At 45.1% G+C, this 26,245-nt stretch overlaps 1 protein-coding gene across 8 annotated transcripts in view; it reads left to right on the plus strand.

Moving 5' to 3' along the window:
- Positions 1 to 26,245, plus strand: part of LOC129822117 (kin of IRRE-like protein 3) — a 219,401-nt gene that overhangs the window by 177,888 nt on the left and 15,268 nt on the right. For all 8 annotated transcript variants that reach the window (XM_055880073.1, XM_055880080.1, XM_055880077.1 and 5 more), the window contains exons 6-11: positions 7,417 to 7,522; positions 17,581 to 17,729; positions 17,906 to 18,033; positions 18,644 to 18,770; positions 24,693 to 24,793; positions 25,626 to 25,824. In XM_055880073.1, the coding sequence (XP_055736048.1) occupies positions 7,417 to 7,522; positions 17,581 to 17,729; positions 17,906 to 18,033; positions 18,644 to 18,770; positions 24,693 to 24,793; positions 25,626 to 25,824 (810 nt within the window). The remainder of the gene's footprint in view (positions 1 to 7,416; positions 7,523 to 17,580; positions 17,730 to 17,905; positions 18,034 to 18,643; positions 18,771 to 24,692; positions 24,794 to 25,625; positions 25,825 to 26,245) is intronic.

Raw genomic sequence — 26,245 nt, forward strand, 5'->3', positions numbered from 1 at the left:
ATAGATATCATCCTGACCATCCTGCCTTCTTAATACACCTCTGCTGTCTTCAACCAGGATCTCAGCGATCACTGCCTCATTGCCTGCTTCTGTAATGGGTCCGTGGTCAAACGACCACCCCTCATCACAGTCAAACGCTCCCTAAAACACTTCAGAGAGTAGGCCTTTCTAATCGACCTGGCCCGGGTATCCTGGAAAGATATTGACCTCACTCCTCAGTAGAGGATGCCTGGTTATTCTTTAAAAGTGCTTTCCTCATCATCTTAAATTATCATGTCCCATTAAAAAAATGTAGAGCCAGGAACAGATGTAGCCCTTGGTTCACTCCAGACCTGACGGCCCTTGACCAGCACAAAAACATCCTGTGGGGTACTGCATTAGCATCGAATAGTCCCCGCAATTTGCAACTTTTCAGGGAAGTTAGCAACCAATATACACACACAGTTAGGAAGGCAAAAGCTAGCCTTTTCAAACATATTTGCATCCTGTAGGACAAATTCCCAAAAGTTCTGTGACACTGTAAAGTCCATGGAGAATAAGAGCACCTCCTCCCAACTGCCTACTGCACTGAGGCTAGGAAACACTGTCACCACCGATAAATCCACGATAATCGAAATTTTTCAATTGGTATTTTTCTACGGCTGGCCATGCATTCTATCTGGCTACCCCTACCCCGGTCAACAGCTCTGCAACCCCAACAGCAACTTGCCCAAGCCAGCCCCATTTGTCCTTCACCCAAATCCAGATAGCTGATGTTTTGAAAGAGCTGCAAAATCTGCAGAACAGATCACCGACCATTTCGAATCCCACCGTACCTTCTCTGCTATGCAATCTGGTTTCCGAGCTGGTCATGGGTGCACCTCAGCCACGCTCAAGGTCCTAAACGATATCATAACCACCATTGACAAGAGACAATACTGTGCAGCCGTCTTCTTCGACCTGGCAAAGTATTTCGACTCTGTCAATCACCACATTCTTATCGGGAGACTCAACAGCCTTGGTTTCTCAAATGACTGCCTCGTCTGGTTCACCAACTACTTCTCAGACAGAGTTGAGTGTGTCAAATCGGAGTGCCTGTTGTCCGGACCTCTGGCAGTCTCTATGGGGGTGCCACAGGGTTCAATTCTCGGGCCGACTCTTTACTCTGTATACATCAACGATGTCGCTCTTGTGGATGGTGATTCTCTGATCCACCTCTATGGAGACGACACCATTCTGTATACTTCTGGCCCTTCTTTGGACACTGTGTTAACTTACCTCCAGACGAGCTTCAATGCCATACAACTTTCCTTCCGTGGCCTCCAACTGCTCTTAAATGCAAGTAAAACTAAATGCATGCTCTTCAAACAATCGCTGTCAGCACATGCCCGCCACCTAACATCACTACTCTGGACGGTTCTGACTTAGAATATGTGGACAACTACAAATACCTAGGTGTGTGGTTAGACTGCAAACTCTCCTTCCAGACTCATATTAAGCATCTCCAATCCAAAATTAAATCTAGAAATGGCTTCCTATTTCGCAACAAAGCATCCCTCACTCATGCTGCCAAACATACCCTTGTAAAACGGACTATCCTACCAATCCTTGACTTCGGCGATGTGATTAACAAAATAGCCTCCAACACTCTACTCAGCAAATTGGATACAGTCTATCACGGTGCCATCCGTTTCGTCATCAAAGCCCCATATACTACCCACCACTGCGACCTGTATGCTCTCGTTGGCTGGCCCTCGCTTCATATTTGTCGCTAAACACACTGGCTCCAGGTCATTTATAAGTCTTTGCTAGGTAAAGTCCCCCCTTATCTCAGCTCACTGGTCACCATAGCAGCACCCTCCCGTAGTATGTGCTCCAGCAGGTATATTTTATTGGTCACCCCCAAAGCCAATTCCTTCTTTGGCCGCCTTTCCTTTCAGTTCTCTGCTGCCAATGATTGGAACGAAATGCAAAAATCACTGAAGCTGGAGACTCATATCTCCCTCACTAAATTTAAGCATCAGCTATCAGAGCAGCTCACAGATCAGTGCACCTGTACATAGCCCATCTGTAAATAGCCCATCCAACTACCTCATCCCCATATTGTTATTTATTTTTTTGCTCCTTTCCCCCCCAGTATCTTTACTTTTGCATTCATCTTCTGCATATCTATCACTCCAGTGTTTATTTGTTAAATGAAATGATTTTCGACCCTACGGCCTATTTATTCCCTTACCTCCCTAATCTTTCTTCATTTGCACACACTGTATATAGACCTTTCTATTGTGTTATTGACTGTACGTTTGTTTTTTCCATGTGTAACTCTGTGTTGTTGTTTGTGTCGCACTGCTTTGCTTTATCTTGGCCAGGTCGCAGTTGTAAATGAGAACTTGTTCTCAACTGGCACACCTGGTTAAATAAAAAAAAATTAAAAGTCTGCTGCTGTAAAAATGTACGTTTTATGGCTTTACACCCCCTAATATATTGTGGAAAAATAGTTACCTGTCTAAGTGAACACAGAGGTTCTTCATTAATGGAAGCCTCTCCAACATAATCCAGGTAGAATCAGGAATTCCCCATGGCAGCTGTCTCGGCCCCTCAATTTTTTCAATTTTTACTAATGACATGCCACTGGACTTGAGTAAAGCCAGTGTGTCTATGTATACAGATGATCAACACTATACACGTCAGCTACAACAGCAAGTGTAATCACTGCAACAGAGCTGCAGTTACAGTAGTTTCAGAATGGGTGGCAAGAAATAAGTTAGTCCTAAACTTAAAAAAAAACTTAAAGCATTGTTTTTGGGACAAATCATTTACTAAACCATAAATCTCAACTAAATCTTGTAATAAATAATGTGGATATTGAGCAAGTTGAGGTGACTAAACTGCTTGGGCTAACCCTGGATTGTAAACTGTCATGGTCAAAACATATTGATACAACTGTAGCTAAAATAGGGAGAAGTCTCTCTTCCTTTTTAACAACACTATCAACAAAGCAGATTCTACAGGCTCTAGTTTTGTCGAACCTGGACTACTGTTCAGTCGTGTGGTCAGATGCCACAAAGAGAGGCCTTGGAAAATTACAATTGGCTCAGGACAGGGCAGCACAGCTGGCCCTTAAATGTACATGGATATCAAACATTAATAATATGCATGTAAATCTCTCATGGCTCAAAGTGGAGGACAGATTGACTTCATCACTACTTTTGTAAGAAGTGTTGACATGCTGAATGCACCGAGGTGTCAGTTTAAACTACTAGCAAACAGCTCGAACACCCATGCATACCCCACAATACATGTCACCAAAGGACTCTTCACAATCCCCAAGTCAAGAACAGACTATGGGAGGCATACAGTACTTCATAGAGCCATGACTACATGGAACTCTATTCCACGTCAGGTAACTGATGCAAGCAGTAGAATCAGATCAAAAAAAACATGCAAAAACACACCTTATGGAACAGTGGGGACTGTGAAGAGACACACACAGGCAGAGATACACATACACATGATAATAAACCCACTCTACACACACGTACACATGGATGTTGTATTGTAAAAACAGTCTCTTCGGAAAGTATTCACACCCCTTGACTTTTTCCACATTTTGTTACGTTACAGCCTTATTCAAAAAATGTTTTAATTGTTTATTGCTCAGTTTGGCCGGGCGGCCAACTCTCGGAAGAGTCTTAATGGTTCCCAGCATCCTCAATTTAAGAATGATGGAGGCCTCTGTTTTCTTGGGGACCTTAAATGCTGCAGAAATTTTTTGGTACCCTTCCCCAGATCTGTTTCTCGACACAGTCCTGTCTCCAAAAAATGTGGAAAAAGTCAAGGGGTCTGAATTCTTTCCGTAGTGTTATGAAATGTAATGTCATGTAATATGTTTTATTGTATATAACTGTCTTAATGTTGCTGGACCCCAGGAAGAGTAGCTGCTGGCTTGGCAGGAATTAATGGGGATCCTTAATAAATACAAATACAAAAAATAGTGTCAGTAATTTGGAACCCACTATATATTTGATTAGTCATATGATTTATGGATATGCACTCAGAGAGAATTGCCCTCTTTCGCAGCAGAGGTTTGTTAGATTTCATCAAGCAAAGTTAAATCAAGGACTTGATTGTATTAAAAGCGATCTACATATAAAGCAAGAAATGGAAATGGCTTGGACAGTTGCCACAGTTGTCACGCCCTGACCTTAGAGAGCCTTTTTATTTCTCTATTTGGTTAGGTCAGGGTGTGATGTGGGTGGGCATTCTAGTTTGTCTATTTCTTTGTTGGCCGGGTATGGTTCCCAATCAGAGGCAGCTGTCTATCGTTGTCTCTGATTGGGGATCATACTTATTAAGCAGCCTTTTCCTCACCTTAGTTTATGGGATCTTGTTTTTGTACAGTTACTGTGTAGCCCGCAGAACGTTATATTTGTTTATCTTTTTTTGGGGGGGGGGGGGTGTTCATCAAAATAAAGAAAGATGTGCCCTTACCACGCTGCGCCTTGGTCTCATTCCAACAACGGACGTAACAGAAGATCCCACCACAAACGGACCAAGCAGTGTGGCCAGGAGGAGCAGACATCCTGGACATGGGATGATATCCTGGATGGTAAGGGATCCTGGACGTGGGAGGAGATCCAGGCCGTAAGGGATCGCCTTCCATGGAAGCAGGCGGAGGCAGCGAGGGAGGAACAACGGCGACGAAACCAGGAATCAAGGAAATGACGGAAGCCCGAGAGGCAGCCTTAAACCAATTTTTGGAGGGGCACACGGGGTGGCGAGCGGAGCAAAGGTGGGAACAAGAACCAACTCCCTGTAATTACGATGAGGAGTTGGTCACGGTTCAGATACCATGTTTTCCGGTTCTGCGCACCGTGCCTTCAGTGTGCACCCTTAGCCCGGTGCGTTCTGTGCCTGCTTTCCGCACTTGTCGGGCTAAAGTGAGCATCCAGCCAGGATGGGTTGTGCCAGCTCAGAGCTCCTGGTCTCTAGTACGCCTCCTCGGTCCAGGATATCCTGCGCCGGCTCTACGCAGGGTATCTCCAGTGCGCCTGCACAGCCCAGTGCGTCCTGTGTCAGCGCCCCGCACTTGCCGGGCTAAAGTGAGCATCTATCCAGGACGGGTTGTGCCAGTTCTATGCTCCAGACCTCCAGTGCGGCTCCACGGTCCAGTACGTCCTGTGCCTGCTCCACAAACGAAGCCTCCAGTGATGATCCATGGCCCGAAGCCTCCAGTGATGATCCATGGCACGAAGCCTGCAGTGATGATCCAAGGCCCGGAACCTCCTGAGATCGTCCACAGTCCTGAACCTCCTGAGACGGTCCACAGTCCGGAACCTCCTGAGACGGTCTGCATTCCAGAGTCTCCAGCGACGGTCTGCATTCCAGAGCCTCCAGCGACGGCCTGCATTCCAGAGCCTCCAGCGACGGCCTGCATTCCAGAGCCTCCAGCGACGGCCTGCATTCCAGAGTCTCCAGCGACGGTCTGCAGTCCAGAGTCTCCAGCGACGGTCTGCAGTCCAGAGTCTCCAGCGACGGTCTGCAGTCCAGAGTCTCCAGCGACGGTCTGCAGTCCAGAGTCTCCAGCGACGGTCTGCAGTCCAGAGTCTCCAGCGACGGTCTGCAGTCCAGAGTCTCCAGCGACGGTCTGCAGTCCAGAGTCTCCAGCGACGGTCTGCAGTCCAAAGTCTCCAGCGGCGGTCGGCAGTCCAGAGCCTCCAGCGGCGGTAGGCAGTCCAGAGCCTCCAGCGGCAGTCAGCAGTCCAGAGCCTCCAGCGAGGGTTCCCAGTCCAGAGCCTCCGGCAACGATCCACGGTCCAGAGTCTCCGGCGACAATCCACGGTCCGGTTCCACGGAAGCGGAGGGATCAGCGTGTGGAGCGGGGGCTACGTCCCGAACCGAAACCGCCACAAGGATAGATGCCCACCCGGACCCACCCCTATAGAGTCAGGTATTGCAGCCGGAGTCCGCACCTTTGGGGGGGGTACTGTCACGCCCTGACCTTAGAGAGCCTTTTTATTTCTCTATTTGGTTAGGTCAGGGTGTGATTTGGGTGGGCATTCTAGTTTGTCTATTTCATTGTTGGCCGGGTATGGTTCCCAATCAGAGGCAGCTGTCTATCATTGTCTCTGATTGGGGATCATACTTAGGCAGCCTTTTTCCCCACCTTAGTTTGTGGGATCTTGTTTTTGTACAGTTACTGTGTAGCCTGCAGAACGTTACGTTCGTTTATCTTTTTTTTGTTGTTGTTGTTGTTCATCAAAATAAAGAAAGATGTGCGTTTACCACGCTGCACCTTGGTCTCATTCCAACAACGGATGTAACAACAGTAGACGTTAAGAGGCAATAGCCCATTTGAAGCAGCGGACGTAGAGAAGGAGAGAGGGGCCATGCTCGTGGCTGCCGTGTTCCATTAGTGATAACAGACAACCTTTGAGTCGCCCCACGATGTTCAGAGATGGGGCTTATACTGCTGAAAGGCAATAGTTTTTTTATCACTCAGACTCCCAGTGTTTGATGAGGACTTTTGGCCCTCCATTACTTTACATACTTCACAGGCTATGGCCCTTTCATCAATGCTGGACCTAATTGAAAAATAGCTTGCCGTACTTGAAATGTTTTATGTGAACATAAAGGGGGACCGAAGTGGAGGATACACCATTTGCCGTCCAGAGATGAAAAGCGATTCAAATCAAATCAAAGTTTATTTGTCACGTGCGCCAAATACAACGTGTGTAGACCTTACATTGAAATGCTTACCTACAGGCTCCAACCAACAGTGCATTTTTTAAGTAAAAAATAAAGGTATTCGGTGAACAATAGATACGTAAAAAAAATACAAACAACAGTAAAAAAGACAGTGAAAAATAACAGTAGTGAGGCTATATACAGTAGCGAGACTATAACAGTAGCGAAGCTATATACAGGCAACGGTTAGTCGGGCTGATTGAGGTCGACTTCAAAAATCATCTTCAAAAATAATTCTATACCTTTAGTTACATTTAATTGCTGTTTATTGAATTAACATAATCTATGTGCTTGCTATTTTAAGATCATTTTTAATTGTGTCTAACTCAGTGTTTGTTAATTATTGTAATTATAATGGAGTGCTTGGCGGGAAAATCACGGTCTCAATTAATCCTTATTTGCAAATTGACAATTACTGAAAAACTCATTACGAAGAGATGCACTATTTGATTTGATTTCCTTTGTTTTTCTGCTGTTTAATGTCTCCAATGAAAATGTAAAACAAGTATAGATAGTGTATTTCCGCACCTGTAAAAATATCTCACAACATAAGTTACTATAGGGGGAATATGCTGGTCTATTTGGTAAATGAAAATGGCAAGCTAGTTTCTGCAACAGCCCTAGATTACTGTAAGGTTGTTACAGGGGTCTTTCTAATTGGTCGTCTGTCTCTGGTCTGTGTCCATACAGATTTGCCACTTGTCAATCTGTCAGTGGAGCCTCAGCCCATTCTGGAAGGAAACCTTGTCAAGTTCCACTGCTCGGCCAAGGCTAACCCACCCGTCACACTGTACAGGTAAGATTACCTACCTATACATTCTCTCTCTCTCTCTCTCTCTCTCTCTCTCTCTCTCTCTCTCTCTCTCTCTCTCTCTCTCTCTCTCTCTCTCTCTCTCTCCTCTCTCTCTCTCTCTCTCTCTCTCTCTCTCTCTCTCTCTCTCTCTCTCTCTCTCTCTCTCTCTCTCTCTCTCTCTCTCTCTCTCTCTCTCTCTCTCTCTCTCTCTCTCTCTCGTCTATATCAGATTATTTTCATTCTGAACTTGGTTCCTTGGTAAGACGTGCTGTCGCAGAACTTTACTTTAAACTCCATTACTAGTTTCTCAATGAGAAATGTATTATAGCAAAATATATGTGAGGCAGACATAATGCATTATGCAATGCCCCATAATGAGAAAGTAAAACGCTGACAAAAACTTCAAATGATATACAAAGGTCCTGTCTGATTAATGTTGCTTGTAGCTAATAACTTCTCACATTAAGTCAAATGTGGCACTTCACTATTGATGGTATTAATCACTGTCAGAGAATTCTTATGATGCCGTGACACTATTAAATCTCTTGTCGATTTGGAAAATATTCACAGAAAAACATACAGAGAAAAATCAAATGACAAACATCTGTTGAAATTCATTCCCAGTCAGGTACTTAGAGACCAATGAATGCATTGACTTGCATGGTTTTGTTTTGAGATACTATTGTCTATATCCCCTGAACATAGATACATTACCTTGAGTGGGAGAAGAGCTGGCATTGTGTTGTATCTGTTGAGGATGCCAGGGTTGCAAGGTATCATGTTAAAAGGGTGACATGAGTGTCAGAGTACTGCAGCAGGACCAATGGACATTTGAGTGGAAGGAGTGGGTTGATCTTCTGAATCTACGCTGAACTACGCTGAATGTCTTGTGCTTTTTCTCAATCCGTTTTGGATTCTGCCTGACAACTTCAAGCACACACTGAGAGACTTGATTTGGAATACTGAGTTCTTCAATTCTCACAAGAAACGTTTCCTTTCCTCTCAGAGAGGATTGGGGAAATTCTCATGAAACTTGGTCCTTGAAGAGGTGTAATGCCAAGGTGATTTGTCAAGACATGCTTTTCTGTGAGGGTTTTAAAAGCAAGGGAAGAATAAGTGGAACAAAATCAATAGCGAAGGGAATTGCCCAGCCGACACTGAGTCTGAAGCAGTATTGGGAAATGAAATGGATCTACAACACACTCACAGGTGGCAAAACAGAGACGTTCCTTTGATGGATTCTGCCCTTTTAAAAAACAGATATCAAGGCAAACAAGACTTGTGTTTGATTGTGCAGGTATACACCAAAGGCAGGTCTTCTGCTACAATCACCGTGGAACTCAGTCTCTATTGTAGTGGGACCCGGATCAATGTTTCACTAACAGGGCCTGGGTCCTTAGGAGCCTTGCTGGGTCAGATTCCTTTAGCCTAGGAAACCAATGGATAATGTAATGAAAAAAGGAGGGAGGTTGAACTTTAGGCTGAAATAGACACTCTCTAGAAGGGTTTCACTAGTGTTAGGATCCAATACCACTTTTAGTTGAGTCCTCTGCATGTCTGAACCCACACTTCACTGCTGTTCACTGGACTGTGATAATATATCATTTATTTTCAATATGCAACCGTGCAGATTCATTTCCGATTAATTTTAGCACACATTCTTAGAAATAATCATTTGTTATTTTATCTCCAGCCTCCCTCAGTCTACATGTGGGAGTGTTGCACTGTTCCTGTCTCCACTGGGGAGTTGATTGAGGAGAAGCCTCCTTGTCCCCCGGAGAGCGTTACAGCAGTGCAGAGTAGGGAGCTAGTGGTGCGGTGTGGCTGTTAGTCAGCTCTAATACAGCATGTCTCTGGAGATCAGATATGGCACAAGGACAGGGCAGCCCTTAGAGTGATGGCCTCTCTTCTAACCTCCAGAGTGCCATCCATCTTCAGAATACGACTCTGCCATCCTCCACTTCAATAAGCACTTCACACACATACAGAGTCACGGTAGCAGAGGAAGAGTCAATGACATGGTGATTTCTATTCTCTATGATCTGCTGTGATTGGCCACTCTATGAATGTTGCTTCACAAAGCGAATGGAAATAAGTCTCTAGTCTACAGATATCGCTCAGGCAGAGCCAGATCCCTTACTCCTGCCAGGAGAGAACATGTGTCTCAGGGATAGTGGATAAGATAGGAGTAGAAGATAGGGAGTCACCTAACGTAGCAGGCAAAGAAAGATGCCTGAGTGGAGTTCCCATTTACGTTTTTCAGGGAAAACAGAAGTTAGGTTGAAAAGACTGTATCTCTGAAAAACGGATGATAGCGTTTTCTAGCGACTCATAGGCTAGATAGGGAGGGAAGTACTGTTGGAAGTAAGTTCGTGTTTTTGTCTGAGTGTGTTGATGTGAATCAAGGAATTGTAAAACAATAGAGCTGTTAAGGGATCTTCATTACATAATGGAAGGAGGAGGGGCAACCATAATACATCAAAATCATATTCAACGCCCTGGTGATAAAGATAAAAAGCTTTTTTTTTCACTACTCCAAGAAGAGGCACTCCAGAGAGGGAACAACAGAAGAGGAGTTTCAGCTCTCTCACCTGCACACTCTACTACGCGACAACAAACACATCCCTCTTCACGCCCAGAAAACACCATCCCCAATTCTCTCCCCAGTTAAACAATTATGATGTTGTTGCTACTTTGATTTTGTTTTGTCAGTTTTACCATCTACCTTTTCCTCGTCTGTGTCTCTGAGGTGGCTAATGAAGAGCTTTACCATCATGGCGCTTTCCGTCACATTGTCTGTGGGCATTGCCACTGTTTGTTTTTCCACAACCGTGCTTCCTCTGCGACTCGCTTTGTGCCACCCAGTGCATCCAGCCGACGAGAATAGCGAGAGAGAGAAAAACACGAAGTAACAGGCATAGCAAATTAAATTAATCTTGTCTGTTCTACTGGCATAAACACTTTGGCTGTACACATTATTTTGACTGGAACCATGCCGCTAATGACAGTAATGTTTTAAAGGAAGGTACAACAGCGATGTTCTACGATGCTGTTATTTCATTGCCAGACAAAGAGACTTCCTGGTTTTATTTGAATTGTGAGGCACCAAACTGACAGTCTCATCATCTTTGCTCATGTTCCCTACCCAATGGCAGACAGTATATTGGAATGTATAAAACTATAGACCATTTTTTGTTCTCTCTTCTAATATTGGGCCTTTTGTCATATTATGTCAAATCAAGAGACATTTCTGTATTATTTGTTTTACACATTTTATTCATAGAACATCAGGGTGCGATTTGATCAACACATCATTATGAAAGTGCCTATTTTCCATGGAAATAAGTATTTTTTTAATATATTCAACATTATGAAAATGCAAATGAGCAACATAATCTGTGCTGTGATGTACATAACCATGCTGATAATAATAATGTATTCTATATGTTAATAACATAGCTAGATGTTTAATTTAATATAATTCAGTTTGACCATTCTTGTCCCCTTAATCAGTTCAGTGGGAGAGAAGAAGGTTGGGTTTTCACTGTTCTTTCCCTGGTAAACACGGATTTCACTGGTATTGCCATGCACAAACACACACACACACACACACACACACACACACACACACACACACACACACACACACACACACACACACACACACACACACACACACACACACACAGACAGAGAGATACACAAACACCCTGAGGCACACACCTGACTTGCACCTCATTGTGTGACCTACATCCCTGAATAGGTCCGGGTGGTAAGTGAGCTGTTGAGTAAGTTCTCGCTGGCCCCTCTGCCCTCCCAGAGGAGATGCAGGTGTCTGATGGATGCAGAGCTGGCTATGTTTAGACTCTATTGGATGGGGACCAGCACACCAGCCGAGCTTTCACACTCCCTGCAGGCACTAGCATTCTGTCTCTGCTCTCTCTGCACTGTGGACCTCCCAGTCCTGGCAGCCTCACACTCCATTTGGGAGAAACCTGCTGGCCAAACTTCTGTGCTTAACTCACTGTACTCTATCAACCCTACACTCTCAGTCACAGCCTGTGGAGAGTCATTCATCATCAGACACTGAGATTCAGAGGGCACTGATGATCACTGTCATCATCAGCGCATTTATTGACATCTAATATTCAGACAGTGTGTTGTCATTATCATAGTCACTATCATACTACTTAATTCAATATTTTGTGTACAGAATTGTTTTCTTGAGGGACTATACACACAGAATGTTTGCTTTGTGTAGATTACTGTAACGTTATTAATATATTTTCTCGAATCCAGCACATTGTCCTCCTGGATCAGTTATGTAAGGAAGGGACAGACGAGCCAAGCACACCCATATGCCCTAATTTTAATATTTTTTGGAAACACAGGTGTCCCTGTGGATATTAAGCTGACAGTGATCTCTGTGGCTTCATTTTGCACGCAGTGAACTAGCTCCTATAGTGTGGAAACATAGTCTCCTCAGCAGCAAAATGAGCAGCAGAGAAAAATCTACTGGAGCCAATTAGAAAGCTGCTTCACTTGCTGAATGAATGAGGTAATCTATTCTCATTTAAAAACCTCTCTAGGGTACGTGAGACGGTAGCGTCCCACCTCTGCAACAGCCAGTGAAACTGCAGGGCGCCAAATTCAAAACAACAGAAATCCAATAAATACAATTCCTCAAACATACATGTATTTTACACCATTTTAAAGATACACTTGTTGTAAATCCAGCCACAGTGTCCGATTTCAAAAAGGCTTTACGACGAAAGCAAACCAAACGATTATGTTAGGTGAGTGCCTATTCACAGAATAACACAGCCATTTTTCCAGCCAAAGAGAGGATTCACAAAAAGCAGAAATATAGATACAATTTATCACTAACCTTTGATGATCTTCATCAGATGACACTCATAGGACGTCATGTTACACAATACATGTATGTTTTGTTTGGTAAAGTTCATATTTATATCCAAAAATCTGAGTTTACATTTGCGCCTTACGTTTAGAAGTTCGAAAACATCCTTTGATTTTGCAGAGAGCCACATCAATTTACAGGAATACTCATAATAAGCATTGCTAAAAGATACAACTGTTATGCATGGAATTTTAGATGCACTTCTCCTTAATGCAACCGTTGTGTCAGATTTCAAAAAAGCTTTACAAAAAAAGCAAACCATGCAATAATCTGAGTCGGCGCTCAGAGCCCAATCAAGACACAAATATATCCGCCATATTATGCAGTCATCAGAAGTAACATTATAAACATTCACTTACCTTTGATGATCTACATCAGAATGCACTCCCAGGAATCCCAGTTCCACAATAAATGTTTGTTTGTTCGATAATGTCCATAATTTATGTCCAAATTCCTCCTTGTTGTTCTAGCGTTCAGTACACTTTCCAAACTCATGACGCGCGGGCAGGTCCAGCGGAAAGTACGGACGAAAACTTAAAAAAGTTATATTACAGTCCGTAAAAACATGACAAGTATTGAAGTATTGAATCAATCTTTAGGATGTTTTTAACATAATTCTTCAATAATGTTCCAACCGGAGTATTCCATTGTCTTCAGAAGTGCGATTGAACAGAGCTCGCTCTCACATGAACGCGCATGGTCAGGGCATGTTCAGGTCATGATAGACCTGACTCATTCCTCTCTCCTTCGGCCCCACATCACAGTAGGAGCATCAGACAAGGTTCTAACGACTGTTGACATCTAGTGAACGTCTTAGGAAGTGCAATATTACCAATAACCCACTGTATCTTCAATAGGAGCTGAGTTGAAAATCGACCAACCTCAGATTTCCCACTTCCTGGTTGGATTTTTTTCTCAGGTTTTTGCCTGCCATATGAGTTCTGTTGTACTCACAGACATAATTCAAACAGTTTTAGAAACTTCGGAGTGTTTTCTATCCAAATCTACTAATAATATGCATATTCTAGCTTTTAAGGCTTTGTAGCAGGCCGTTTACTCTGGGTAGGCTTTTCATCCGGACGTGAAAATACTGCCCCCTACCCCAAAGAAGTTAAATTATACTATTCCAGTCAAGCATAGACCAAGGCTTCACTCATGGATAATAAACAAGTCCAGTATCCCTGGAATACTGCACAGTGTACCCTGTAGTCTTGGGTGAGAAAATAGATCCATGTTTTGTGACAGTTAGAAGTTGAAAGGTTTTCTTCGCCCACAAGAGTATGCAAATGTATCTCTTTCTGGGAAAAAGGGAGAGGATTAAGAGTATACAGAGTTGAATGTCCCAAAATACCTTGTAAATGTGACCGAGAAGCAGCACCAAACATCCACTCATGCCCTGGCTCGCTTTAATAAATTGTCCCTGTCTCCCACAGCAATAGGGAACCATCCAGTATGGCATGCCGAACAAGACAGAAGCGGTGAAATTAGGAGGCATCGCTCCAACACAAACGGATGTTCTTCATGCAATCCTGTGTCAATGTATTAACATCAGGTGCTTTTACGTGCATACAGTACGTGTCAGACGGCTTCGTCAGGGGGGGACTCTACCATACAGTACGTGTCAGCGGGCATCGTCAGGGGGACTCTACCATACAGTATGTGTCAGCGAGCATCGTCAGGGGGACTCTACCATACAGTACGTGTCAGACGGCTTCGTCAGGGGGACTCTACCATACAGTATGTGTCAGCGAGCATCGTCAGGGGGACTCTACCATACAGTATGTGTCAGCCGGCATCGTCAGGGGGACTCTACCATACAGTACGTGTCAGCCGGCATCATCAGGGGGGGACTCTGCCATACAGTACGTGTCAGCCGGCATCGTCAGGGGGGGACTCTATCATACAGTACGTGTCAGCGGGCATCGTCAGGGGGACTCTACCATACAATACGTGTCAGCCGGCATCGTCAAGGGGGGCTCTACCATACAGTACGTGTCAGCCGGCATCGTCAAGGGGGGACTCTACCATACAGTACGTGTCAGCCGGCATCGTCAGGGGGGGACTCTACCATACAGTACGTGTCAGCCGGCATCGTCAGGGGGGGACTCTACCATACAGTACGTGTCAGCCGGCATCGTCAGGGGGGGACTCTACCATACAGTATGTGTCAGCGGGCATCGTCAGGGGGACTCTACCATACAGTACGTGTCAGCCGGCATCGTCAGGGGGGGACTCTACCATACAGTATGTGTCAGCCGGCATCGTCAGGGGGGGACTCTACCATACAGTACGTGTCAGCCGGCATCGTCAGGGGAGGACTCTACCATACAGTATGTGTCAGCCGGCATCGTCAGGGGGGGACTCTACCATACAGTATGTGTCAGCCGGCATCGTCAGGGGGGACTCTACCATACAGTATGTGTCAGCCGGCATCGTCAGGGGGACTCTACCATACAGTACGTGTCAGCGAGCATCGTCATGGGGGGACTCTACCATACAGTACGTGTCAGCGAGCATCGTCAGGGGGGGACTCTACCATACAGTACGTGTCAGCGAGCATCGTCAGGGGGGGACTCTACCATACAGTACGTGTCAGCGAGCATCGTCAGGGGGGGACTCTACCATACAGTACGTGTCAGCGAGCATCGTCAGGGGGGACTCTACCATACAGTACGTGTCAGCGAGCATCGTCAGGGGGGGGACTCTACCATACAGTACGTGTCAGCGCGCATCGTCAGGGGGGGACTTTACCATACAGTACGTGTCAGCCGGCATCGTCAGGGGGGTACTCTACCATACAGTACGTGTCAGCGAGCATCGTCTGGGGGGGACTCTACCATACAGTATGTGTCAGCGGGCATCGTCAGGGGGACTCTACCATACAGTACATGTCAGCCGGCATCGTCAGGGGGGGACTCTACCATACAGTACGTGTCTGCCGGCATCGTCAGGGGGGGACTCTACCATACAGTATGTGTCAGCCGGCATCGTCAGGGGGGGACTCTACCATACAGTACGTGTCAGCGAGCATCGTCAGGGGGGACTCTACCATACAGTACGTGTCAGCGAGCATCGTCAGGGGGGGACTCTACCATACAGTACGTGTCAGCGAGCATCGTCAGGGGGGACTCTACCATACAGTACGTGTCAGCGAGCATCGTCAGGGGGGGGACTCTACCATACAGTACGTGTCAGCCGGCATCGTCAGGGGGGGACTCTACCGTACAGTACGTGTCAGCGAGCATCGTCAGGGGGGGACTTTACCATACAGTACGTGTCTGCCGGCATCGTCAGGGGGGGACTCTACCATACAGTATGTGTCAGCCGGCATCGTCAGGGGGGGACTCTACCATACAGTACGTGTCAGCCGGCATCGTCAGTGGGGACTCTACCATACAGTACATGTCAGCCGGCATCGTCAGTGGGGACTCTACCATACAGTACATGTCAGCGAGCATCGTCAGGGGGGGACTCTACCATACAGTACGTGTCAGCCGGCATCGTCAGGGGGTGACTCTACCATACAGTACGTGTCAGCTGGCATCGTCAGGGGGGGACTCTACCATACAGTACGTGTCAGCCGGCATCGTCAGGGGGGGACTCTACCATACAGTACGTGTCAGCCGGCATCGTCAGGGGGGGACTCTACCATAAGTATGTGTCAGCGAGCATCGTCAGGGGGGGACTCTACCATACAGTACGTGTCGGCGAGCATCGTCAGGGGGACTCTACCATACAGTACGTGTCAGCGAGCATCGTCAGGGGGGGACTCTACCATACAGTACGTGTCAGCGAGCATCGTCAGGGGGGGACTCTACCATACAGTATGTGTCAGCGTGCTTCGTCAGGGGGACTCTACCATACAGTACATGTCAGCCGGCATCGTCAGGGGGACTCTACCATACAGTACGTGTCAGCCGGCATCGTCAGGGGGACTCTACCATACAGTACGTGTCAGCCGGCATCGTCAGGGGGGGACTCTACCATACAGTACGTGTCAGTCGGCATCGTCAGGGGGTACTCTACCATACAGTACGTGTCAGCCGGCATCTTCAGGGGGGGACTCTACCATACAGTACGTGTCAGCGAGCATCGTCAGGGCGGGACTCTACCATACAGTACGTGTCAGCCGGCATCGTCAGGGGGGGACTCTACCATACAGTACGTGTCAGCGAGCATCGTCAGGGGGGGACTCTACCATACAGTACGTGTCAGCCGGCATCGTCAGTGGGGACTCTACCATACAGTACCTGTCAGCGAGCATCGTCAGGGGGGGACTCTACCATACAGTACATGTCAGCGAGCATCGTCAGGGGGGGACTCTACCATACAGTATGTGTCAGCGAGCATCGTCAGGGGGGGACTCTACCATACAGTACGTGTCAGCCGGCATCGTCAGGGGGGGACTCTACCATACAGTACGTGTCAGCGAGCATCGTCAGGGGGGGACTCTACCATACAGTATGTGTCAGCGAGCATCGTCAGGGGGGGACTCTACCATACAGTACGTGTCAGCCGGCATCATCACGGTGACTCTACCATACAGTACGTGTCAGCCGGCATCATCAAGGTGACTCTACCATACAGTACGTGTCAGCCGGCATCGTCAGGGGGACTCTACCATACAGTACGTGTCAGCGGGCATCGTCAGGGGGACTCTACCATACAGTACGTGTCAGCCGGCATCATCAGGGTGACTCTACCATACAGTACGTGTCAGCCAGAGTCGTCAGGGGATGGATGGCTGCCACAAAAATATGCTGAAGCCAGCAGAGAACCTACACAGGAATGTTTTTTTCAGAGAACAACGTGGTCTTGACATGGAAGGAGAGAAACCGTCTTAATGTTTCATCCCTCCCTCCTCTCCCCTCATCCTCTCATCCTTCAGACAGGTGCCATCATCCCTCACTGATGACCGAGACTGAAACGTTATTTGTCAGAAGCAACCCATTCTTCATATTGGTCTGGTGGTAACATGTGTTCAAAATGTCTTCCTTCTGCAGGTATTCTGGGCCATCAGCAGAGTATTTTCTGACAACCATAAGCCAGGCGACCATAGGTCAACAATACGGTCAAAGCAATTTGTGAGTAACAGTAGATTATCTCTCTCTCTCTCTCTCTGGATTGCCCTTCACTACAGGTGGGCCAAAGGAGGCAATGTGATAAAGGAGGTCTCTGGGGACACATATGAGGTCATTGTGGACCATTCCTTCTTCACCGAGCCAGTCTCCTGTGAGGTCACCAACCCTCTGGGCAGCACCAACATCAGCCGCAACGTCGACGTCTACTGTGAGTGCTACTACTGTGTTGCTCTTTCTGTGTCTAACCAATACTGATGTCCACCCAATGTTATGCATCCTATTTAGATACATTCTGTAGCTGACCGTATGGTACTGTGTTATAGAATGTTCTGTGTTGCTGGTGGCGTTGTGTTGATTGTACTGACTGTGTCTGTGTTCCTGCAGTTGGTCCACGCATGTCTGCAGAGCCCCAGTCCTTACAGGTGGATCTGGGGTCTGATGCTGTATTCAACTGTGCTTGGACTGGAAACCCCTCCCTCACCATCGTCTGGATGAAGAGGGGCTCTGGGGTGGTAAGTATTCCCTTATCCAATGTCTTTCAGAATTTCTTGTTTTGACTAGGTGCAATACACTGTAGATTGTGATCCATTGTTCCAATCAGGTTAGCCTATACTTTCAATGTCATTTACTTTATATTGGTATGTTTTTCACAACCACCCCCATATCATGCTGGCCACAGCAGTAACTTCATTAATTATAAAAAAAATCTAACCGCAGCAGTCATGCAGGATTCAGGTGACAAAGCAGTGCCCTTTGAGCTCAAATCAGTTGTTTTCAAAATCTCATTAATCTCAAAATCCTGAGGCAGCTAGCGGTTCAGGCTCGTTAGCGGCCCTGCTCCCTGACTCCTGGCCGGAGCTGTGTTGAGGTGAGCAAAGGGGCATGCAATTGATCTGCCAGCCAGGCTCATTCCTCAACTCCGTACACATCAAACTTCCGAGCCTGGAGATGGAGACCAAAACCGCCCCTCTCTCGTATGAGCCTGGTCTCAAATTGGATTTTAATAATAGAAGAGAGGTGACCTTTAAGGCGTTAAGAGGAGCATAGGCTGCTTTGTGCTGCCTCAAATGAGAAGGTGACCTCTCGCTGCTCATTCAGTGACTCTTGACCTCCGTGCGGCAGGTACTAAGCAACGAGAACATCCTGACACTGAAGGCTGTGAGGCAGGAAGATGCTGGGAAATATGTGTGCCGTGCTGTGGTTCCGCGAGTCGGCGCCGGGGAGAAGGAGGTTTCTCTCACCGTCAACGGTAAGTGTCACACTGGTCAGGAATGTTTTGAGAGGTTTGGGGGTCACATCTGCTAAGAAGAAAGCAATTTATCACTACAGCCTGTACTGAGCAACGTCTGTGGTTTACACACAAAAACATATCTTCACCCCAAAGACTTTCCAACAATACAGGGGAAGGAGAAGGTTTGCTATTGGGTCTCTCCAGGTGTTCAAGCTCTGAATAAATGTATGCAGTGAGGCCATCTCTCAATGTATTTACTAGTATTTACTCTAGAAAAGGTTTCAAATTCAACAGTGCGTAGTAGCCTACAGCAGAGAGGTTCACAGCATTGATCTGGTGGTAACGTGTGTAACAGATGCATGAAAATGTATTTCCTTGACATTTTATTTTCCATTATGTTTCATCAGTCCTTAGAAAGACACAGGGATGGATGGATAATATAGCTAGCACATCCAGCATATTGCATTATATTCCTTAAACACAGGAAATGTGCTTTAATGCTGATTAGATTCTATAGGAGTCGGGGAGAGGGAGGTTGGCGTTTTCAGGCCGTGACTGACTAATGAATGCCTAGCAATGGAATGGTGGGAGACCCCGCAACTCACAGGCAAATGACTTCATTAACACCGCTTGGTATTCACAGAGCGTGCATTAGTGTTGCAGCAGCTTTCAGTCGCATAATTTACACGTTCTTTAAAGGGCTTTTTCTCACCATGTCCATTTGCATGGGTGGTAGATTGAAGTAAAGAACAAAAGGATGTTGGTGAGGTATTGTCCTCAACAATATATTGGATATCTTGAATGCAATCGTACAATGTCTGTTGTTAGCAGCGTTGTTGCTTCTTTTGAAACTTGTGCAGTAGCTGAGCATCAGAGAGAATGGCATCCAAATGCCCTTTCGTCATTGGATTACATCCACTAGTGTGTGCTATGAGCCCCTTTTCTATCAATAGCCTAGTTCTGTTCAAGATCAGAGCTCCAATAGTATGGAGCAAAGTCATTCCTAATTTACATCTTAACAGTTTTGTTTTATCCCAGCATCCTTTTTACTGTCTGGACTAGTAAACAAAATCTCTGTTCAAGTTTATTTTTCCAATTGAATTGTTATTTCTTTCATGTACAACGATCTATGGGGATTGCGTTACTTCTGTATACAACACGATACAAAGAGAAGATGCATTGCTTTAATAATAATAGTGATAACATAACTCATAGAACACACATTGGGAAAAATAACACAAAGCGGAAAATGTTTGCTTGGTCTGCAAACTTCAGTCAAGCGGTATGCGCTTCTTTAGTGGTGTTTACTTCTCTTTTATTTGTTTATGTTCGCCTGTTCTTCTGCCTCTCTTGCCTCACGGCCTGGATCGGTCTCTGATATTAAAAAGCCAAATTCTTTGTTACAGTCTGAATAATTGAAATCAACGCTTTCTTAAAACCACACAATGGGTCCTCAGTCGAAATGTTCACATTTCTAACCTGCCCAGTCCTCTCAGCGAATCAGATTGTCAAGCCGAGGAAGCACAGAGTGTTTGAAGTGGCAGCATGGTTTGCTGCTTGATTGTTTTAAGTTGTCTTCTTTATGGCAGATGAAGCTGTATCCTCCTCAGCCCTCATCAACCTGCAGTCTTTGACATCCAATAGGATCCTATTGGATCTGACAGTGAAAGGAGGGCATGACTGATGACCGTGCATTTTGGGAGATGCCTTGATCGTGTCTCAGAAAGACTGAGTATATGCACGGTGTGAGGGAGTGTGTGTGTATGTGTTTGCATGTTTTGCTATTTGTTTCCCGTCGCTTATGCCTGGATCATTTTACACAAACAATTGAAATGCATGTGTTTAGGATTTGTCAATATGTTCTTTCTTCCGTTGCATGTCAACGACTCCCACTGCGCAGAAACACAGACAAGAGAATCCTCTCCTTCCCTGGGGACTAGTGTAATTTAATTATAATCAAATAGCTAGCAGGGGAGGCAGTTTATGTTGAAGTCACTAATGGATACGTATTGCTCGCTCTAGTTTAACAACCTCACACAGTCAGTCTGAGCTTCAATATTTGTTTGAGTGAAGATATTGTATTATGCTTGTTTTCTGACCGTGTGTTCAATGCATCCTTGTGCAATATACACACACAGAGAAAACTAGTAGGTATATGGTTGAATTTTTGCTTGAGATTTGTAGCCTACATGTGTTTGTGTCCCTATCAATGAACTTGGACATATTATATTTGAACGAGTGTTTGTTCGTAGAGGTATGAGTCTGTCCATCTTGTGTACGTCTTGCTAGGTGTGTGTTCCTGTCTGTCTGTCTGTCTGTCTGTCTGTCTGTCTGTCTGTCTGTCTGTCTGTCTGTCTGTCTGTCTGTCTGTCTGTCTGTCTGTCTGTCTGTCTGTCTGTCTGTCTGTCTGCCTAATCAGATGTTAGGCAGCCCAGGGAGAGGGAGCGCATTAACACATTAATGGAGAAAGTGGGCCAATGTGCCTTCTAGTCTCCCACGGGGCATCTTGTTGTTGTAGTTATATTTTTCTCTGCCAGACATAGTCTTTATATGCTCAATAAATTAGCATTTCATTCCTTCTCCAAGTGCCAAGACAGAGCTTAAAGAAACCAGCACAAATTAATAATTCAGTTGAGAAATACCATTCAAATGGGTGTGACAGAGATTGTAATAGAATACAACATCTCTGAGGTGCTTTGAAATGAGCTGCTGCAAGGAAGCACAAAAGGACACACCTTTTCAAAGCTCAGACTATACTTCCGACTCTGTTTGCAAATGCAAGGCCCGGTCTTTGACGTAGGCTCTTACGACAAGGTGATGAACAAAGAATAATAAAGAATCAGATTTTGAGGCAGCCCATTTCATACTCTAAAAAAAATCTCTGACCATATCGACTGTGTCCACTGACAGTTGGAGCACTCACACCACCCACCAGCTCCCTCTCTCTCTGATCAGATAGTCTGCACACACACACACACACACACACACACACACACACACACACACACACACACACACACACACACACACACACACACACACACACACACACACACACACACACACACACACACACACACACACACACACACACACTCCTCCCTTTCCTCTGGAGGATCCACCACACCCCAGCAGTCTGAGGCAGGGAGATAAAACCATCTAATTATATACCTCATTTGCAGCCCTGATCCACAGAGCAGATTCTCCCGAGCCACCAGCACTCGCCTTGGGCAGCCCGGGAGGAATAGATCTGAGTGTGTTTACCACAGGAGCCCATTCCAGCCATACACACACACACACACATTCTTATGCATACAACTACACTGACACATCTGCACAGGTCCACACAGACCGGGCCCCCATGCCAGTCCACCATAGGCTACTAAGACATTGGTGTTGGGACATAGTGCTCAATGCAGTGCTGTTTGTTTGCCGCAATCATTCCGCAGAATCAGCAACCAAACTCCCAGTTTCCTGCATGAAGTGGCATACCGAGACCATCTGCCAGAATCTCATTAAAATGCTAATTTATTTTAATAAGAGACAGGTAATAAACTGCAATTATGTACATGCAAAGAGATGCCAGGGAACAGGTTGGAGGGGAGTTGGCAGGAAGCTCACCTTCTTACTAATCAAGTTGTTTCCCCACTACTCTATACTTACAGTTTTCTACAATTCCTTTGACACTAATTTCAGAACCTCGTGGTCATTTTTCAAAACTCTAGACACAAAACTCAAAACGGTCATCACTTGTAACACAGGCTGCCCAATGTTCAAAACATTGCATTGTGCATTCATATCTTTAAAGAAAGCTTGCACTTGCAGAATCGTTGGTTCAAATAACAAATGTATCATGAAATACCATAGGAACATTAATTTAGATCACCCACACACAAGATAACGATAGTTTCACTGTGTAGTTGTTCATACAATCATTAAATATTGTAGTACAAAATATGTGATACATTATGGTACAACACGTAAATACATCAGTGTAAAAGGACTAGTAAACAGAATACTACAGACACAGTGGAATCATTGAACAAAATCTGAAATATATTGATGAAATACAATAAAATCACTCACAGGTTTCTTTGAATCAAAAAATATATATTTAGCTACAAAAAAAGAAAAAAACGATTGTACTTCTATATTTCCATCAACCCTGTCTTGTGGATTTGGCCACAGGTTCTCATCCACATCACAATGGATGTTTTCATTAGCCAAACATCTTGGGAAGAATCTTCGGCATGGCGAATCCAGGCCTGACACTGGTCTGCCGTGATGTCATTGCATGCGTCATCCATGGCCTGGAGAAGGGTGGCTTGTTCGTGAGAGCGCCTATCATATACCTTCCACCTCCATGTGGAGAAAAATTCCTCAATCGGGTTTTAAGAAAGGAGAGTACGGGGGTAAGTACAGGGTGGTAAATTGTGGATGGGCCTGAAACCATGCTTGTACCATTTGAGCATAGTGGAACCTGACATATCCCACACAATGACATTGGTCATGCCATCAGCTCTACAGACCAGATTTAGCCCATCAAGGAAGGTTACAATCGAACAGCGAATCATGTGGCTGCCTGCAACTCAATATATAGAGTATATAGAGTAGAGAGCTTTAGTTGTTGTTCGACCAAACATTAGAATGGGCAAGATGCGTAATCTAAGCAACTTTGACCGTGGTATGATTGTTGATGCCACACATTGTGATTCCAGCATCTCAGAAACAGCTGCCTTCCTGGGATTTTTATGCACTACAGTCTCTAGAGTTTATAGAGAATTGTGCGATAAACAAAACACATTCAGTGAGCGGCAGTTCTGTGGGCAAAACACCTTGTTAATGAGAGAGGTCAGAGGAGAATGTCCAGACTCATTCAAGCTAACAGAAAGGCCACAAATGCTCAAATAACAGCTGTTTAAAACAGTGGTGTGCAGAGTAATTAAGAGTAATGCAACAGTTACTTATCCTTTTGAGCAGTTGTATCAATTGATAGTTAGATCATTGTAATGAAATGAATAGGCAGTCATCTCAGATGTAATGTGTGAATTTCATTTTGAAATGATAGTACTTTGATGTTAAGTTGTGTCATTTTGAACAGGTGATTTTAGTTCAATGAACAAATGATCTTAGCTTTATGTGGATTGTATCCAAGCAATTGGAAAAAGTGTTAGAGTTTTGAAAAATTTGCATTTTGATCATTGGTTGTGAGTTTTGTGTCCAGAGTTTTGAAAAATGACATCATAAATCACAAAAAAAACTGGCCATTTAATCTGATAGACTGCTTCCTCTGTTGTCTTGTTGGGAGGACTGGAGGTTATCCAATGGATGGAATCTCTGTGGGTCAAAGTGCAAGGCTCTGGCGATCTAAATTGAATGTGCAGAGACACAGGGAGGAAGGAGTGTTATCTCTCCGCAATGACATTTCTCTCATCATGATTATGCCCATAGATATGCCTCTCCACTCGCCACCATGACCCTTATCACAGTGGGAGAAATCAAGAGCACCATAACATTTTGGGCCCACACGGATGCCCTTCATACAGCCCTAACATGCCCTTGGTGATATTGTGGAGGTTGGATGAGATGTTCGCATCAAACCCCAATGCAATCCTCAGCGCCGGCATTCCGAGTCAGTTGGAAATTGGAAGTAGGATTTACTATGTGAAAGAATGCAGTCTACCGCTTAATTGAATGCAGCACAACCTGATTGAACCAGTGTTACATGGCATGAACCTGAACCCACAGGAATCTGGCAGTAGTTGATTGTGGTAATGTGTGGGTTTGTGATTGGCCTTCATGGTACAGTGTTGATATGTTCTCCTCTATGACCTCTCTATAGGCCTTCATGGTACAGTGTTGATATGTTCTCCTCTGTGCCCTCTCTATAGGCCTTCATGGTACAGTGTCGATAAATTATCCTCTGTGCCCTCTTTACAGGCCCACCCACCATCTCTAGTACCCAGACACATCAGGCTCTCCATGGGGAGAAGGGCGAGATCAAGTGCTTCATCCGGAGCACTCCACCTCCAGACCGCATTGTGAGTAACACCAACACCACTTCCTTCAATATCCATCTCTTTTACTTATCTCTACTGGCCACAGCATTGCATGGTATATGAGTCGCATTACAGCCATGGTGCCCTGACAGGGCTCGTTGCATTATCAGCATTTCATTAAACCATCTAAGTTAACATGCAATACAACTGAGAAATATATCAGTTTAATGAATATAATAGTATTCTAACTGCTTGATTTTGTATGAATGGGAGGGCATGAAGCATGGCAAGCTTACACCCTTAATTTCTAATGTAATGCATGCTGATGCTCTGTTACCACAGATCCCATTAAGATTTATGGCCCTTAGATAAACAGCCTACTCTCTCAGAGCCCTCTCTTGTTCCATTAACTGTGTGTGTGTGTGTGTGTGTGTGTGTGTGTGTGTGTGTGTGTGTGTGTGTGTGTGTGTGTGTGTGTGTGTGTGTGTGTGTGTGTGTGTGTGTGTGTGTGTGTGTGTGTGTGTGTGTGTGTGTGTGAGAGTACACATGTGAGTGTGTGTGTTTTGGCATAATTGCAATCTACAAATGAATGTTTTGTGTGTTGATAATTGGCATTAACTTGCTGCATAATTAATATGCTGTTGATTTGATGGGAGGGTCTAAAGAGGTAGCATGAATATTTATCCAACATAAATAACATAAATTTGCTTCCATGCTTATGAATATGTTTGAACAACTAGAAAAGGGCTTGCAATTCATTTTATTTGTCAGCAATCAATTGTTGTCAATTAGAACAGTACTTCTTGCTTCAGATCACCCAGTGAAAGATGGGGAACTCCTCCCCCCTCGTGTTTACCTTTTGATTCCCTTACAGGCCTGGTCATGGAAGGAGACAGTGCTGGAGTCAGGGACATCTGGCCGCTACACAGTGGAGACGGTCAGCACCGAGGAAGGGGTCATCTCTACTCTGACCATGAGTAACATCGTCCCTGCAGACTTCCAGACCATCTACAACTGCACAGCCTGGAACAGCTTTGGGTCTGACACGGAGATCATCCGTCTCAAGGAACAAGGTGGGAGCCAAGGTTCAACAGGTTCTACCTTCTGTAGAAAATGTGTGTGTCATCTAGAGAGGGTGTGTGTCAGTGGATTTGATAGGTTTACAAGTGTTGAACCAACCATTGTCATTATCAGCCACAAACCACAATGAACCGCAATACACCATACAGTGTTCAGGTGCTGACAACACCTATCTCGTTTGAGTGAAATTTTTTGCAGTGTCTGATTTAACAACACTTTCATTATTTCACTTTAGGACAATAGGATGACCCAGACTGTTGAAATTGGATAGATACAGTATGATATAAACAGCCAATGCATTTGTAGTTACTGCACTCATTTTGTATATTCATTTACAGTGTGAGTAATTTGTAGCTAATTAATTAGCGAGTTAAGATATTGTTCAACTCAAGTGCAGATTCATAGTCATAGCAC

Source organism: Salvelinus fontinalis, chromosome 24, assembly GCF_029448725.1.
Source record: "Salvelinus fontinalis isolate EN_2023a chromosome 24, ASM2944872v1, whole genome shotgun sequence".
NCBI classification, from domain to species: domain Eukaryota; kingdom Metazoa; phylum Chordata; class Actinopteri; order Salmoniformes; family Salmonidae; genus Salvelinus; species Salvelinus fontinalis.